The 17,603-nt window shown below is 38.0% G+C and overlaps 2 protein-coding genes across 3 annotated transcripts in view; one reads left to right on the top strand and one right to left on the bottom strand.

The window, feature by feature from the left end:
- Window positions 1–5,383, top strand: part of LOC114357879 (serine protease 30) — a 65,613-nt gene extending 60,230 nt beyond the window's left edge. For both annotated transcript variants that reach the window (XM_028311675.1, XM_028311673.1), the window contains 4 exons: window positions 114–273; window positions 2,149–2,242; window positions 4,405–4,572; window positions 5,015–5,383. In XM_028311675.1, coding sequence (XP_028167476.1) covers window positions 114–273; window positions 2,149–2,242; window positions 4,405–4,572; window positions 5,015–5,247 — 655 coding nt within the window. In that variant the 3' untranslated portion in view covers window positions 5,248–5,383. The remainder of the gene's footprint in view (window positions 1–113; window positions 274–2,148; window positions 2,243–4,404; window positions 4,573–5,014) is intronic.
- Window positions 5,384–8,513: 3,130 nt separating this feature from the next.
- On the bottom strand, window positions 8,514–16,173 carry LOC114357873 (angiotensin-converting enzyme). Its single transcript, XM_028311668.1, has 9 exons — window positions 15,829–16,173; window positions 13,853–14,229; window positions 13,190–13,378; window positions 11,970–12,076; window positions 11,160–11,305; window positions 10,567–10,675; window positions 9,692–10,380; window positions 9,062–9,217; window positions 8,514–8,753 (listed from the first exon to the last, which is right to left on the bottom strand). Exons 1-9 carry the CDS (start codon window positions 16,158–16,160, stop codon window positions 8,591–8,593), a joined length of 2,268 nt encoding a protein of 755 aa, XP_028167469.1. The 5' UTR covers window positions 16,161–16,173; the 3' UTR covers window positions 8,514–8,590.
- Window positions 16,174–17,603: the final 1,430 nt, after the last annotated feature.

Raw genomic sequence — 17,603 nt, 5'->3', positions numbered from 1 at the left:
CGACAGTTTTGCACAAATACTAAGTGTGACAAATATCACGTTCTAACTACGGCTACTACATCTTCCCAAAAATACTAGGTGTGACCACTCAAGTGACAAATATCACGTTCCAGGTGCGGCGGGTCGCTGATCTCGCGGCGTCACGTGGTCACGGCCGGGCACTGCGTTGCGCGCGCGCAACCGCGTCACGTGCGCGTCACGCTGGGCGACTACGTCATCAACTCGGCTGCGGAGCCGCTGCCGGCTTATACGTTCGGCGTGCGCTCTATTAAGGTGGGTAGTTTGATATTTTGTATACCATGTTCATGGGAGAACTGACGGTCGATGGGGCAGAAAGGTTCTTGAGCGGAGGCCACGTACCGGAAAGTGCAGCGTAGGACGTCCACCTTGTGGGTGGACGTTACTAGATGCTAGGTCGCTACCATCCGGTCATTATGGAAATCTTTGGGGGAGGCATATGTTCAGCAGTGGACGTCCTATGCCTGAAATGATGATGATGAAATGATTTAACGACAGTCATTTAGTCTCCACTGCAGATTCTCAATTCTCTCTAATGGGGCCGCAAATTGAGATGTGTCTTACACTCCGTACTCAATGTATTGAGAAGACCTAATCTTCGCGGATCCGTCTCTTAGTAGCTCTTACGACATCTATGAGAAGAGTGGAGGTGGTCCCTTTTTTACGGTACCTGAAGTGAACCACACAGCTAGAATAGTTGACGTGTTACCTATTTTCTGTTGGCACGAAGCAAAGTTCTCTGAAATGATGATCATCAGGTCATTTAGTCTCCACTACAGGAGCACGGACCCTCTCTAATGTACCAGAAGCTCGATTTCAATGTAATTAAGCAGTCAAGCTGTAGATCCTTAATACACAGGTGTTCCGGTGGGAACTAGAGGTAGAAATGGATCCGTTTATTTAAAACAATAGTTGTTTTATTTATAATAGCTAGTCTAAATTAAAATGCGCCCTAGACACCATCAAAACGATCCGCAACCATAAACAGTAAGAATTACTTGTTTCTTACACTGTTATCTATGTAAATGACATAACAGCGTCATGGCCGCCGACTGTGAAATCTCCCAACTTTCATCATAATGATCCTAGCAATGAGGAACTGTGATGATGATCATTATGGCGTCTGATTAATGATGGGACAGACTGGTTTAGAAAACGAAGTTTTCACTAAGTAAATGATTGTTTAGAGGCATATCTTATGTGTTATAGAACTAATGCTGATATCATTAGCACCTCCATGTTAGACTGGTTGTTTTCTTTATTCTGAGTTCAATACCAATTAAAACTAACATTCTGTTTGACGTGTTCCCTAAGACCGATCATCTTTTGATCCCCTTGCTTGGTGCTTGAAGCCACGATAGCCGAACGGTGAAGGTTGGACTGGCCGACTCGTCATCCAAGGAACGCGGGTTCGATTCCCGCCGCCGCTCGACTATTGTGATTGTGGTGAGCCCACTCGTGACACAAGCATTACTCGTATTTATTTGCTTGGTACGAGGGGTAACACAAAATATTACTAACTAGCGGCCGCCCGCGACTTCGTACGCGTGGATCTCGTTTTACCCCCCCTTCATCTATCTTACGCGGTTCAGATTTTTTCATACAAATGTTTTTTCCCGCTAACTCCCGTTCCCGTGGGAATTTTGCAATATCCTGTTGTAACTAAGCTTTAAGTTTACTAAGGTACCTGCATGCCAAATTTCAAGCGTCTAACTTAAGCGGTTTAGATTTTTCATACAAAAGGATTTTCCCGCTAATTCCCGTTCCCGTGGGAATTCCTAAGTATCCTATAACCTGCCCAGGAGTATGAAGAATAATTGTACCAAGTTTCGTTAAAATCCGTCGAGTAGTTTTTGTTTCTATAAGGAACATACAGACAGACAGACAGACAGACAGACAGACAGACAGACAAAAATTTTACTGATTGCATTTTTGGCATCAGTATCGATCACTAATCACCCCCTGATAGTTATTTTGAAAATATATTTCATGTACAGAATTGACCTCTCTACAGATTTATTATAAGTATAGATATTCTTTTACAAAACAAAAACTGCATTTTTTTTTAAATTAATAAACATTAAATTATCATTATTTAATAAGTAATAATATATTTTTTTCTCCTTCCAGGTCCATCCACTGTTCAAGTTTACTCCTCAAGCTGACAGATTTGACGTCGCAGTACTTACTTTGGACAGAAATGTACATTACATGCCTCATATAGGTCAGTATTTTTGATTTCTTACCAATTTTGGTGTCGAAAACACATGGGTGTTTAACGATATGTAGGCCTACGTTTTAAAAAATAAAGAAACATTACAATAAATTATTATAACGCAATTTCTTAGTTGCACATTCCTGTACAGTAAGCTTAAAATAGTTCGTGATACCCAAAGTGACCAAAAAGTTGACAATACAAACTTAGACGTATTGCGAAAGTTTGGCTACTTTGGGTGTCACGAAATATACATAAATTTTGAAATTATTGGCACAAATTAATTTTTAGAAATCTGTAATTCATTCATTTAATTGCATCTGTATAGAGAAAGTTACAATTTATCAACATTAACTTATAGTTTAATAAAGTCAGAAAAAAATATTAGATTTTCTCTATTAAACCATTCGTAAAGTTTTTTAGTAGGTAGGTCTAGGTATAGTCAGTATCATTGTCTTTGCTACGTTTATGTAGATGATTTTATGCCATTGATTATTGAATAAAGAGCTGAGGTGGAATTGTGTAAAGCAATCGTTATCATTCATAACGTACGATTATTCTGTGAAACGCTTTGTTTATCTGACTTTATCGTTCGTTATGAACTGTCAAATGATTACGATTGCTTTACACAATTCCACCTCTGATTTTTGAATAGTCAGTTATCTTTTAACTAAAGAATAAACTTGTAATTTTGACATATTTCCCATACTGAAACTATTTCAATGTGCCTTTATTCTTCAGTTAAAAGTTATCCGACGATTGAAAAATCAGCCCCAAAAAAACTAGGGCAAACTACCTATTTCAAAATCAATTGGATTTTTTTGTTTCTGATTTATGTAGTAGGTACGTATTGTACAATCGTTGATTTATGTGCAAGATTTATCAGTCATTGATTTGTAGTGTAATTAAGAATCAATATCCTCAATTAGTTTGAATTATTGCTTTCGTTATTTCAGTTTTGTATTTTTAAAAGCTTCGCATGTCTCTACCACTTTCCGAGCTTATGTCAGTCACATAAAAAAATACCTACGCAAGGTCGCGTGCTGCAGACCATCTGCAGACCATGGCCCCCACAGATTTGTATGCTTTTGTGGCTTAAAGTAGGGAAAACCTGCCTAAGGCAACAAGAAATGCGATTGGTTACATAGTTTTGGTTGTAAGAGAGTATAGTGCCGAATACGAAAGAAGAAGACTGACTGCAGTGCAATGCGGCGTAATACTTACTAGATACTACCATCTGTAACATCCCACCTAACGGATACTTAATATAACTACGTTTTTTGTTCTTCCTCGGGAGCTTTACTACTTCGTGTCAAATCCTACCTTCTGAATTATAAATAACTTGATAACATGAAAAAATCGAACTGCTTAGGGTGGGAATTGAACCTTTTGCTTGCCGAGCGAATGCTCTTCCATCTGAGCTACTTTGACACTGGATGAACCCGTCGAAACCATCTTTTTTTTCATCAATGTTGGGCAGTACCTACTACTGATACTACCCTTAAACTTACTTCGTGGGTTCGATTCCCACATTCGATTTTTCAAAGTTATATAATTTAGTTTGAGATGCAAATCTCAATGAGAGTGCCGAACGCAAAAGATGAAGACTGAGGTACTGAGGACTGGACGGTATTGTTTTATGCCTACTAAGCATGAGCTTATGATACCGGATTCCTTTGAGGCAGCTGTATCTATCTACCTCTATAACATCACACGATACGGCCACATTGTAGATTAACTTTTTTCTCCCTCGGGAGCTTTACTACTCCGTATTAGATTCTTCCTTCTGAATTATAAATAACTACTTAATTAAAATAACTAAACCTAATTTAAAAATAAACAACTTGAAAAAATCGAACTGCTTAGGATGGGAATCGAACCCATGATCTTTCGCTTACCTACCGGGCGGACCTGCTCTTCCATCTGAGCTACAAAAGTATGCTGTTACGGCTAGCGTTTCTTTCATCAATGTTAGGTAGTACTACCTGTGATGCTTACCCTTAAACTTACTTCGTGGGTTCGATTCCCACCTTAGGCAGTTCGATTTTTCCAAGTTATTTATAATTTTGTTTGAGATGCGACTCTTAACGCTAGAAATTATAATTTCTACCTTCTGAGAGTTTTGAAATATTTACTAAATACCTACTAATAAAACATTTTCCCCCTTTCAGCTCCAATCTGCCTCCCAGAGCGAGGGTCAGACTTCCTCGGCCAGTATGGCTGGGCGGCAGGCTGGGGCGCTCTAAGTCCCGGCTCTCGGCTGCGCCCGCGCACGCTACAAGCGGTCGACGTGCCGGTGCTCGATAACCGCGTCTGCGAGCGGTGGCACCGGGCGAACGGTCAGTATATTGTTTTAACGCAGTCATGTAACGCACTTTTTAGTGATATGAACCAGTTAAGAAGAATGTACTGTATAATCCGAGTCTTATCTATTATCTTCTGTCACATGGTTTGTAATATTGAGTTAACAACATTGGTATCAGATTGTATGTCCTACAAGTCAAGTCTGATAATGATTTATCGGATCTACAGCTTCACCTGCTTTGCCAAGCGCGAAATCGGAATGAATTTGATTCAAACCTACAAACAATATCAACCATCAACTTAAGTGACTGTTAGGCTGGGTTGCACCATTTTACTTTGACAATAACAGAGCTCGAAATGTAACCATACTATTACAGTTAAACAATGATTAATGATGGAACGCTCTAAAAAGACACATAATTTTGGGTCTACTGATTAATGCATTCTTTAAATCTAAATCTTTTTTCTCCATTCCAGGGATAAACGTAGTGATATATCCCGAGATGCTGTGCGCGGGTTACAAAGGAGGTGGAAAAGACAGCTGTCAAGGTGACAGCGGGGGCCCACTCATGCTAGAACGTTCTGGAAGATGGTACTTAATAGGAGTCGTCTCTGCTGGATACTCCTGCGCCAGTCGAGGCCAGCCTGGGATATACCACCGAGTAGCGCATACGGTTGACTGGATTTCCCACGCGACTACTTTGTCATAGCATCGGTAATGTGATTTGTAGGTAAAAACCGTGTATCATATGTGATACATAGGTTATGTATCATGTGTGATACATGAGATTGTTATTGTAAGGATGCTTTAGGATGTCAGCTACGGTGCAGTTAATGCAGACTTACCTGAAATGTTCACCATTCACGTGAATTTAACCATAATAATTTAAGGTTTCCAATTAATTTACTTTGATTTGATGCATCTCGTGATATACAACAAAAATTGCAAAGTAATTAATTTGAATCGATTCAGCAGTAATATTTGTTTAAAAAATCATATTTTTGGGATCGCATATTGGAGATGACATCTGAAGGCAATCTTTTGAAAATAAGTATTATCGGTATGAAATATTGCAGCCTCCGTGGGGCGTTGACAGAGACAAACATAATTCCTTGCCATTGCTATATAATTTCATTAAAGGAAAATTACCTGACTTTACTTGTTCTCAAAGATATAAAAAACTGTCTTTGTGAAATTTTAGGATATTACAAACATTTTCAATAAGTGTTTAGACGTTCATGTAAGTGAAACTAGATTTCATTATTATTGGCTAAAAATATATTTTTTTAAGATTTTTTCTTATATTCTGATCAGGCAGATCAGAGGTGCTAAAAGGATGATTTCTTATCAGTGTATTTAAAATGGACTGATGAAATCTTTCTCAGCTCGTAAAAATTGCATGAACGTCTTTACTTTCACTTGAAAATTATCTGATCATGAAATGCTTCAATACACCACAGCGTTTTCATCCAAGAACAACTTGATGCGTCATCAAAATCATGACGTATGTTTTTTGAATTCATTATTGGAAAACCAAAAAGCGTCGTCATCTATAAATATACAGGGTGTTGATTTCAATACTCGCCATATTTAGGGAGTTGATTATTCTGATCACGAATCAGTAAAAAAAATTACTTCCAAAAAAATTTAAAACGAACTTTAACTTTAGTTATTCTAATACCTATTTACACTACCTACTTTACGTGGCTTCCTTCAGTAGGCTATCCGACATGATAAGCGAGCGATCCGCGTAGCTCAATGGTGCCGCAATGCAAATTATTGCAGTATTGCGAGCCACAGTAGACAGTTAATTTCGCACGGAATATATTCGCTAAAAATTCCACTTTCGTTTTTAATTTTTTTTTGGTGGATAATGCGTTTATATAAGTCATAATAGATCACCTAAATAAATATGGCGAGGATTGAAATCAACACCCTGTATAAAGCTCGATTAGGTACCACTCATTATCGTATTAAAGCTGCTTCGAGACTCCGAAAAGTTCGAAATAAAATACGATTTGATACGTTCTTCAATCTCTGAACGATTTGAAATTGAATCGATACGACGAATGCGTGAAAACGTGACACAATATTTCGAAAATTATAGACATTTGTATTACAAAAAACTGTAGATTCTTTCATCTTTTTATTAAATGTCTTCAAAATTACTACACCATTTTTCATGTAAGCTCAATAGGGTAAACTATTTCATGTATCGTATATGATTCATTGGTTAACAAAGCAGTTTCGTTAGCCAATGAATTAGCCTGGGTCACCTGTGGGCTGACTGTGAGTTTATACCAAACACGCATTTTCATACATTTTTAAGTTTTTGAACGTTTCCCGCTAAGGGCGCTGTACAATCCGTCATACATTTAATGTCATTTGATGTAAACTCAGACTAGGCCCTCTGGGCCACTATTTATCATGGCTCATTTGTTATCTATGACAATGTATTTTAAATTGAATCACTATTCTTAATAGAAAATGTAAAAGTTAAATGTTGTGCTACATTTTTATGTAATACACATGCTAAGTTTCAAAAAGAGTGAAAAATACATTAAACTTGTCAATGAAAAAGTCAATACATCATTTTGGTTAATTGTAAAATTGACGATTGATGGAGATAAAAAACATTTGGTGATTTTATAGAATCTCTAATGTTGTTGTTTCCGAAATGAATAAGAAATAGACGAAAAAAAAACATCTAAAAAGGCCTGTAATCTTTGATATCAAAATAATGTCTTTCTTACAAAGACTACTTGATTTTTGTTTATAGGACTTTGTTAATTCAATGAAGCCTTTTAAAAACCCAGCTTTGGGAGCTACGTCTAGTGTTTCCTGAATGCTGAAATAAAGCTTTAAATATACTTTTTATAAAGTACAAGCTATTACTGGATTTGTCTTATTGTTTACCAAAACAATGTTATAATATTGTCATTGAGTCAAGTATTTTTTATTTGACTCACAATTTACTTTATTTTAACCTTAAGTTACTTTTTTATTTGATCAATCATTATTATTATCATTCTACAAAATTATGAATTTGAAATTCATAACATTACTTTGATTAAATTTATCAAATGACTGATTAAAAGTTATTATTTATATTAAATTATTAATTTAAACGATTTTTATACAAAGCCAAACAAATAATTTTAAGAATGCTTAATAGTCAGAATGATAAATTTAATCATTTGGACATTGAAGTGAAAATATTAATTTGCAATTTTATTTTCATTGATTTTATTTAATATTTTTGTGATCCCTATGTGGGAGAGAGAAAAAAACTGTTAAATCCATTTTTTATTACCAGATGTATAGGATTATTTTAAGTTTTTGACGACAATTGTGATAATCGTTATGAAACTCATATTTTTAACCATTGAGAACAATTTTGGAAAACACAAAAGTCGATATAAAAATAAAGGAAAATATTCATAAGTGCCTATAGCATTTTGTACATATTTTTAACATAGTTGTACAGATACTTACTTTAAAAGTTTTTTTTTTACATTTTTACCAATTTGTAAATAAGTTCTAATTCATAAAGCTTTAAATTATTCCAGTTTTGTTAATTTATTCCATTTGAGTTCAGAATTGGAGCGGTTTATTTTAATTACTACATTAAATTATGACCTAAGTTTACCAGAACAAAAACTTGCTAATTAATAACCAATTATTTAAATTGATAAGATAATAAATTGTATTTATTGTTAATTTAAAACCTTGTTTTATTTTTATTACATTATTCAAAATAGTTATTTAGAGAGCCCTCATAATTTTAATTTAATATTCCTTGTCTTTTATTTACTCAGTCCCTGTTAAAAATAGTCAAAGGAGAAGAAACTATACGTATTTGTATTCATGAATCATAATTGATTCATAGGATACCTACCTTATATAACTTTTGTATGCGTTTTGGGATATTAGGGTCAAAAATAAAACAAATATTTAACTGAAGATTTATATTAAAATTTAAGCAGTGATTTAATCATATAAAATTATTATAGGAACATTTTGACTAGACCGTTAAATATTTAACCAACATTTTACCACCCCAAAGGGATTTGGTGCTTCTGAACTATACGCCTCAAAACATCAAATAGAGGGCGGTAGTATCGCTTCAGAGAATCAGCTGTTATGTCTGTGTTGCCAGTTGTTTCTTGGAGGATTTCTTGCCAGTGTTGAGAGTGGCCTCTGGACATCAAATCTCTGAAAAGAAATATATTTTCCAAATTCAAGCCAATAAACTTATATTTATGGTAAAAAACGAACAAGCATAGATGTCACGTAGTATTATTCAATTAAAGAGTCTGCGCTATGGCAACACTGACTAGTTGGTACGGCGCGGTGGGTCAGTTGCAGTCGGGCTGCCGCACGGCACGGACATGAGAGCCTTAAAAGCTTGTACGAGTATTATAACACATCTACACTAATGGGATCCTGCAAAAAAAAAACGAAATAACGGTTGTCTCCGGGGGATCAACCATAATCCATACCAAGACAAAATGGCCACTCACTTCAGCAGCTTCCCCGCAGCCTTAGACCCGTAAATGTCACACCTACTCAAGCTGATGCTGCCCGGTATATCGGCAGTGACGTCTCGCCTTCCGAAGACAGCTGCCCTGCAGAGCGCCTCGAAGATCTGGTGCTGGATGAAACTGCTCAGGAAGTATCTGAAGAAGGTAAGGCTTTTTTATGGCTTTGTTTGTTGCCGGTCAATAATACTACAGGTGGTTTCTAGTTTTTTCGTTATAGAAATTGCAAGGAGGTAGAAAATGGCCCGAATCGTTGCGAAAAAAATCAGACCAAGCTAAATAAAACTATTTAAAAAGGATGGCAAGACTGTGTTTTAGTTCAGAATCATAATGGCCAAGACTTTTAAGTTTTGTAAGAGGTAATCTGCCATGAAATGTATCTAACTTCTTTCTCGAAATAGGCAATTACAAAATTAAATGTAAGCTTTCTTAAGAAGTACTTTCTTCTTCTGCCTCGCCTAATCCCGTTACACGCGGTCGGCTTTCTTAATCATGCACCACCATTAATTATATCTGAACGTCTTGTTTGTGGAGTTAAAATACTTTCATGTCCTTTTGGACATTCGTCATCTTTACTTTAAGAAGTAACTATTGAATTCTAATATTACTTACCGTATGTAAGGTGTATGATCGGGCACATGGAATTTGGCTGCTACATCGAAATACTCTTCACCCCTGTCTTCAGGGGGAGCAATACCTTGCAATTCTAAAGTCAAACCCCAGAATTCTTTATTAAACTTATCTTTATCTATACTGCCTTCGAAATACTTCCATCTGTACTCATCAATAACCAAAGCAAAAGGTATTTGAGGTATTTTGTTCAAAGCCTGTCTCAGTAAAAGCATTTCATCAGTAGTCAAATCATTTTCGAAATTATTCGTAGCATCAAAAATAGTATCCTCATTCATATCACTTTCTTTTGTTTTGATAAAAGAAACTTTGTTTTTAACTTCAATTAAATTGTCTTCTTTTGTTTCAAATGCATTTAAATATGGCAGTCTATTCACTTTTGTTTTAGAATCTTCTCTCATGTCATGCATATCGCTTTCCAAATTCAAATTGTTTGACAAACTCCATGGAGCGTTTTCTAGATTGTCATTTGTTTTTGCTAACCGGCCATCTTCTAAATTAATTCCCAGATGGTGTTTTGTTTCAGAATCCGCTCGCTTTGAGAAGGATTTTGAGCTGTTTTCGTATAAAATTGAGTCGTTTACGAGTCCTAGCCGGTTCAAATGTTGAGGAGTTATCACTCCATACATGATCGCGTCTCCTATACTTTCGTGGAGTGCTGTGTTTGCTTGCTGAAAGAAATATGAAGAGTTAAAATATTGGTTTGACTAACAGTATACTGCAGCTTATGAATGTTCCATAACAGGGAGTTCCTTTTGCTACCAATAGATGACACTGTTTATACGTTAGCTCACGCTAATGAGTAAAGATAAAAAATCTTATGGCTTTTTACTAAAGCTGTGTTTTTCTAAACTTACTTTAAATAGTCCAGGTTGATTCTCATAAGCCATGTAATATTGGATATGCCCAAATTCATGGTGAAGTACGTAGAAGTCTTCAAAAGTTGTGCCAGTGCAGTACATCATTCTGAAATATGAAAAAAGCATGTAAATCATCAATCATTAAGTAAAAGATGTAACCTACCTAGATCGACAGTCGTCCCTGGTTTCATATCACAAATAGTAGTAGTTCATCATCATCAAGGTCATGTAGTATCCACCTTAGCTAGATGGCGCTCTCTAATTTACCAGAGGCAAAAGGGAATATTTAGCTAACACTAGAGTCTGTTGTAGTTAAACTCTAATTAATATGGACTAAAATCTGAACTGTAATAATTACAGGTTTGAAAAAACCTGGGTCTTAAAATAATTAGCCTAGGCGCAGACCACCGATTTTTAGTTGGCCAATAGTTGGCCTTGATTTTAAATTGTATGAAGAATCGGCCGATACCGAATCGGTGTAATGTGCGCACTTTCATACAATATCTTCTTACTGATTAACAGCCCGACCCAACTATCGGCCAACTAAAAGTTGGTGGTCTGCGCCTAGACTTAATCATAAATGGCAATACCTGAAATCGCCTGGCTTGAACATGTCCGCTGCAGTGCCGTGACATCGAGTGTTGCCATTTTCCTTCGAGAAAACAGATTCCCGCCAGAAAGCCTCAGTCATTGCTGGCATCCCCATCGACTGATAGAAATCTTCAACTCTTTTTACCTTGAAACAATAAAAATAAAACAATGTATTAAATAAAATGACATGTCTCAAGGCGGGATGACAACTCCATAGAACGACTGGTTGTCCAAGGAAAAGTCGAAGGAACCCGATCGCGTGGCAGGTCACCAATGCGCTGGACCGACCAAGTGAAATCGGCAGTGGGAGACGGCATATGTGACTGCACCAGACAGTCTGCCATCAGAGAGAGATGGAGGGAGATCGTGCGGAGAGTTGTATCCGCCTCTACAACCGATGTGAACAACGCCTCAACGTAAACATGACCGCTCTGCCAACAGCGTAACAATTAAGAAGAAGAAATAAAATGAAAATGTCTAACGCCCGTATTCACAAACGATGCTTGCTTAAGTGAAGCAGCAAATCGAACGCACAGCTTTGAATAGAGCTCTGTGATTGGTTCGTGTGTCACCCTGTGCGTCCACGTCACACTTTGAGACCTCATAGTAATGTTTGTGAATACGGGCGTAAGTATCTCAATGGAATGTCCACTCCTACCAGAAATGTAAATGGTCTCAGGTTTGGTTCTTTAAAGATCTTTACCTGCAAATGAAAAAATGGGAATATAGTTCCCACCTTATTTTTAACCTTATTCATTTGCCTTGAGGTCCAAGATGAATGCTATAATATCCGTTTAAGGGTTACTTACCATGTGCTCTACAGTCCAGTTAAGTTTCTTTATGCTGTCATCCAGATTCAACTTCTTCGAAGTTATCAAATCCAATTTGGTTTCCCAGTTTTGGGACCAAAGGTTACCTAAAAAGAAAGTTTATGTAGATGATTGTTCATGGTTACATAATGCATCGTCGGTGGATGATCTTAATCATCATCATTTCAGCCACAGGACGTCCACTGCTGAACATATGCCTCTCCCAATGATTTCCATATGACACGGTTGGTAGCAGCCTGCATCCAGAATATAGTGCCTTCCTGCTACCCTATTAAAAAAAATTCTCATCTTAATAGCCTAAATCAGGGTTTCTCAAAGTGGGGTACGCGAATCCCTAGAGGCCATTCGAGGGCATGGGGTTCGCGACAAGATTTACGCAAAGGTGGCAGAATTAAAATTGACTCCATTAGCGTCAAGAAACAAGCATACCCCATCAACAGCTGTTTACAGTCCAGTGCTGGACTATGAGCCTCCTCCACTATAATGGAGGGTTTTGCCATAATCTCCACGCTTGGCAGGCGGGTTGGAGATCGCAGTTTAAAAGATTGATGTTTTTCAGAGAGCGTTGCTGCCCATTCTCTGTTTGATATGTAGTCCCTAAGTCGCCTCTTACGACACCCGCGGGAAGAGTAGGGGTTGGTGACAAATGTATTCTACTCTGCCGTCACCACACGGCCAAAGCATACCCCATCACATAAATATTTTGAAATTTATTGTAAAACCTTTTTTTTTCAATAGTCAATTTATTATCTTCTTTAGGCGGAGGTGCTAATTTGTTAAGGGGTTCGCTGTCACCTGAAAACTTTAACAGGGGTTCGTGGAGCCGAAAGTTTGAGAAACCCTTTTTTTTAATGCTTTGATTTGAATTGCATACCTACCCTGCGGGGACAGGGTAGGTTATGTGGGGCTCACCAAGTCAGAAGGACGAGGCATACCCACTAAAAAGACCCCGGTGCTCCGTCACTCGCCCTAAGTGGGAGGAAACTGTGGGTTTCCGGACAAAGCCTTCACTACTACAGCCCCTCCCGACGATTGCCCGCCTATACGGCGGGCCCTACAAGCCCCCCAGGACGGGGGGCGACAGGAGCAGCTGGAAGCACACAGCTGTTCCCGTCCGACGGTGGTGGTGAGAAACCCTGGCCTAACTCAAGATTTAAAATCTTGATCTCTCTCTTTTACACTTTCGACTATTTCCTTACCTAACAAATGAGCTGGTATAGGTCCAGCTCTCGGTACTACGTCACCATACTGCCTTCGTAAGTAAAACCTGACCACCCCATGAAGGAGGGTGTAGAAAGGCCGTATTTCGTTGTAGAGGCTTCTGCTAAGCTTTCGTAAGTTCGGCATTTCAAGCTCGTCTCGCCATGAGGCTCCTATATCGGTGTATCCTGAAAATAAGACGTGATTATTACCATTTTATTCCATAAAAGTAAAGGAACTTCCGTCTCTTTTCATCATAGGAATACAACCTCCATCAATAATGAATCAAGGGAAATATTCACCATAAAACCGGTGGAAGGTGAAGTAAACTGTCTCATTAGTCACGTCACCACGTTTCATCAGACTCAGTGTTGGTACGGGACTATTCCCACCTCTCGTTCGAACCGCTTGCAACTCCTATGTTTGACCGCCAATAAAAACCCAACCAAACTCAGTATAGTACATCTTAGGTACCTACTACTTGATAGACCGACGACCTCGAGAAGATAGCGAGCAGTAGCTGAGTGTCTCTCTTTGAGCAGTGACTGTTCATTGCTCATCAGTCATTGGCTGTCCGATGGCTGATAATATGATAACACAGTGATTGCTAACACGATAACACTAGGTGTGATAGAAGAAGATGAAGAAAAGTTGTGACTTACCACTTCTCCAAGCAGCTCTGTTCTCCAACTCCACCAATCTCTTATAAGGCTCCTTCATCGACCCTCCCACCTTCTCTCTCCACAAAGACCAAATCCACCTTAAAACCTCCTCATTCTTCCCCTTCATCATATCCTCAAAATCATGTTCTCCCTTCAAACATAACCCTCCATTTTCCAACTCAGCATCTGCCGCGACTTTCGCCGAGACGGTTACGCCATCTGCCAGTTTCAAAAGCTTTTTGACAGTTGACAGGTAATCCAAGATGGCGGATTCTGCGTCTGTAGAGTTGATGATGGTTGAGTTGTGTTGTCTTGGTATGCACACTTCTACGTTTGAGTAAAGGGACTGTAGTTCGTCGTACAGATTCAAAGTTTCTCTGAAAATTGAACAAAATAATAAGTTCAAAACATTATTTTTGCCAATAGGGGTTTACGACTAAAAAACTGTATAGGGGCTCTATCTAGACCAACGCCCGTATTCACAAACCATGCTTGCTTAAGTGAAGCAGTAAATCGAAAGCACAGCGTTGATAGAGCTCTGTGATTGGTCCGTATGTCACCCTGTGCGTCCACGCGCCCTGTGAAACCTCATAGTAATGTTTGTGAATACGGGCGTAAGTAGCACGTACATGTAATTCCAATCATGAAGCCATTTCGAAATTAAATCTTTCACAAATGTTGCCTTATCTAGGAAAATTGGTTGTAATATAAAATACTCGTAGTTATTTGTACACTAGTAAACACTTTAAATAACTAGTATACTCGTGTTACTAATTATGGCCCCCAATTGGATTCAAACCTGCTACTATAAGTCTAGCGCTGAACTCACTCAGTGCTCGTGGTATGGGAGCGGCACGGGAGGGATGAAATGAGGGCTATCGTTTTTATACTTAACAGTTGGCACCCCTGGCGATTGACAGGACCTTACTCTACAGTGGCGCCATCTTGATGAGTGCAGATGCGATAGTCCTCCTACCACTTTAGCGCTCACCAGTTGGTGCCACTGTCTTCGCTACTAGCAAGTGACAGGACCTTACTCTACAGTGGCGCTAACTGGTGAGCGCTAAAACGATAGCCGTCATTGACATAAATAAATGACGTGACAGAACATACAAATCTGAAGCACATTTCAAGTCTCGCCGATGTTTGAAGTCCCAAAACACCCTCCCGTGCCGATCTTATACCTCAGGCACTGGCTGAGTTAAACGCTAGACATCTAAATAGGTACAGCTGTACGCAAACCTCAGGCCAATTTAATTATTGAAATTATTAAACGAAGTAGACATGAAACGAGTCGAATCAAATAATTAAGTACTTTTCAATTGAAATTAACATTGATTTCGATAAAAAATTAAGCCGTTCGAGTAATTACGATGTAAACCTTATAATTCGATACCATTCAGATGTGATCATTTGAAGATGAATGAATTATTAAGAATTTTGCTTTTCAGAAACCCTACTTGTGCTTGTCCAATGAGCGAAGAAAAATTGTTTTTAAATTAATTTTTCTAAGTACGTAAGTACTAAATTTGTTTACTACTTTATTAATTACGAGATGGTCTCGATACATCGAACTCAAGCATAGACTCAAGTGCGTTTTTGCTTTTCAATATTTTGAATTGGGTATCGTTATGGGCCTCCTAAGGTGTGTAGAGGTGCTTTCGTTTTCCATTTTACTTCTACCTGTGGTTTTGACTATTTCTACCTAATATTCTACATTAATACATGAGGTGTTATTAGTCATATGCCTCGCTTTAAACTACCTATGTAACGTAAGATCCTAAATCCCTGAAATAAGATCTATGGGTTCTTCTAAATCTTTTAACAAATAAATGTAGCAGGCTTATCTTTCTTACTAGATCGCAACTATCTTAAATCTTTTGCAATTAAATGAGGATGATTAACGATTTCTTGGCAGCTTTTAACCAAACAGAACACAGGATTTGTTCTTACACTATTGAGTGTGTGTTACTTACCTTGCTTCTTTCACAGTAAATTTCGGCCCTCTACACAAAAGATACGTCTGCCTCCGCTGCGTGCTATTCAACAACTGATGCTTTTGCAGTGCTGCCAACTGCTTGCACGTACTCTGCCGCCATCTTATCCATTTTTTCTGATAGTTGGCAGTTCTGCCTTGTAGTTCTGGATTACTGGGGTCAATTGTTGACTGCCAAGCGACGTCGGCGGCGATAGCATTGAATTTAATCACGTTTTTGTTGATATCTTCGAACATCTTGTTTATGTTTTCTTGGCATTGTATAAGATAGCAGTTGGAGAGGCATGTTGTTAATAGAATTAACAGCTTCATTGTTATTTCTTTTGCTTTGTTTACTCCATCTGAAAAGATTTCTAATCAAATTAAGAGCACCGTATCTATAATGCTAGCATGCTTGTTGGTCCGATCTCTTTTTCTCACTTTGGAAACTTACTAGTCCCTAAATGACCTAAATTAAGAAAATAGGTTAGTTAACAGTATCGTCTATCTTGGGCTGTGTTGCACCATCTTACTTTAACTTTAACAAACGTCAAAAATCTGTCAAACCAAAAAAAAAAGCACCGGTTATCGTCATAGTTACCGTTAAAGTTAGGTGATGCAACTCAGCCTTAAACTCTAGCTAGAGTATAATAAGAGAGAATGAATGAAAGACCTATATGTATTACAAGTCATTGAGACAGTTCAGTTTCTGTTATTTGGTAGCAAAAGCCAGTCAAAGGGCATTCCCATCTTCTCCCAATCCACTGGGATTACTGGATAGCCAAATTTCTAGGAAAACGCAACAAAAACTCCCATTTTCCCCACTCGGGGGAAGGGCTTATTCCACTATTCCCCGTTGACAATCCCCGTTAACGCTAATTGGAGCTTATAATGGGGAATAATGAACTTCTTCTTTTCGTGTCGACAACAAACCTACACAGTGTCAGCCCAAAACTCCGCCACAATAGTGGCGTTGTCAGCAGCACACATCAAATCCTCCTGAGTGCAGCTATGTTAAACTAAAATAATGAACCAAAAAATTCATTATTCCCCATTATACCTAAGCTCCAATTTGAGTTAACAGGGATTAGTGAACAAAAAGTTCACTAATCCCCGTTGACGGAGATTGTCAACGGGGAATAGTGGAATAAGCCGGGGAATGCTTCCCGGGGAATACTTATGTATGGAAATGTCCCTAGAAGATATCGGAATAAGCTATATCTCCAACCAAACCGTAGCCTATTTTTAATTGGCGTGAGCTTTTTAAATGAAGCTTGGCTGTCAAAGCTTTTGCTAAAATCAATATAAAATCACGGCATAAGTGTCGCCTGCCAGATATGGTTAACATTTTTAATGAACGCATTATCTGATAATACTATATCAGGCTCTTCAACTGATAAGGATATGGGAAATTGATCCTTGTTATTATAGCACTAGCGGTCGCCCGTGACTTCGTTCTTTTGACTTCGTAAGTAAGAGACTTCACTCTGTGATCAAACTTGATAAGTAAATAGGTAAGTATGTATAATAGGTATGACGGGATGTTCATTAATTAAAACTATTTCCTTCAAAATTGAACCGGGATGTTCATTAATTAAAACTATTTCCTTCAAAGTTGAACCTTTCTCTTTTAGCATAATTATTATCCCACTATATTTTAATTTGCAATGTGAAAAAAAAAGAAAAATTTTATGTGGCCAAATTCCTTAAAAGTTCCTCCGTACTAAAATTCCAGTCAGAATCTAGTACGCAAAATGTATGAAACTTTGTTGAATT

This window comes from Ostrinia furnacalis, unplaced genomic scaffold, assembly GCF_004193835.3.
Source record: "Ostrinia furnacalis isolate ACB-3 unplaced genomic scaffold, ASM419383v2 OfSCF3526, whole genome shotgun sequence".
In the NCBI taxonomy this organism is placed as follows: domain Eukaryota; kingdom Metazoa; phylum Arthropoda; class Insecta; order Lepidoptera; family Crambidae; genus Ostrinia; species Ostrinia furnacalis.
Note: the sequence above shows the minus strand (reverse complement) of the source record. Positions and strands in the feature narration are given on the sequence as shown.

Excerpts from the sequence above, each read along its gene's own strand:
- LOC114357873 (XM_028311668.1), bottom strand. The coding sequence starts at position 16,160 with ATGAAGCTGTTAATTCTATTAACAACATGCCTCTCCAACTGCTATCTT. Across the intron at positions 11,306-11,969 it reads ACTGGACTGTAGAGCACATG|GTAAAAAGAGTTGAAGATTT; the intron begins GTAAGTAACCCT and ends TATTGTTTCAAG. Across the intron at positions 9,218-9,691 it reads GATCATACACCTTACATACG|ATACTTCCTGAGCAGTTTCA; the intron begins GTAAGTAATATT and ends TACCTTCTTCAG.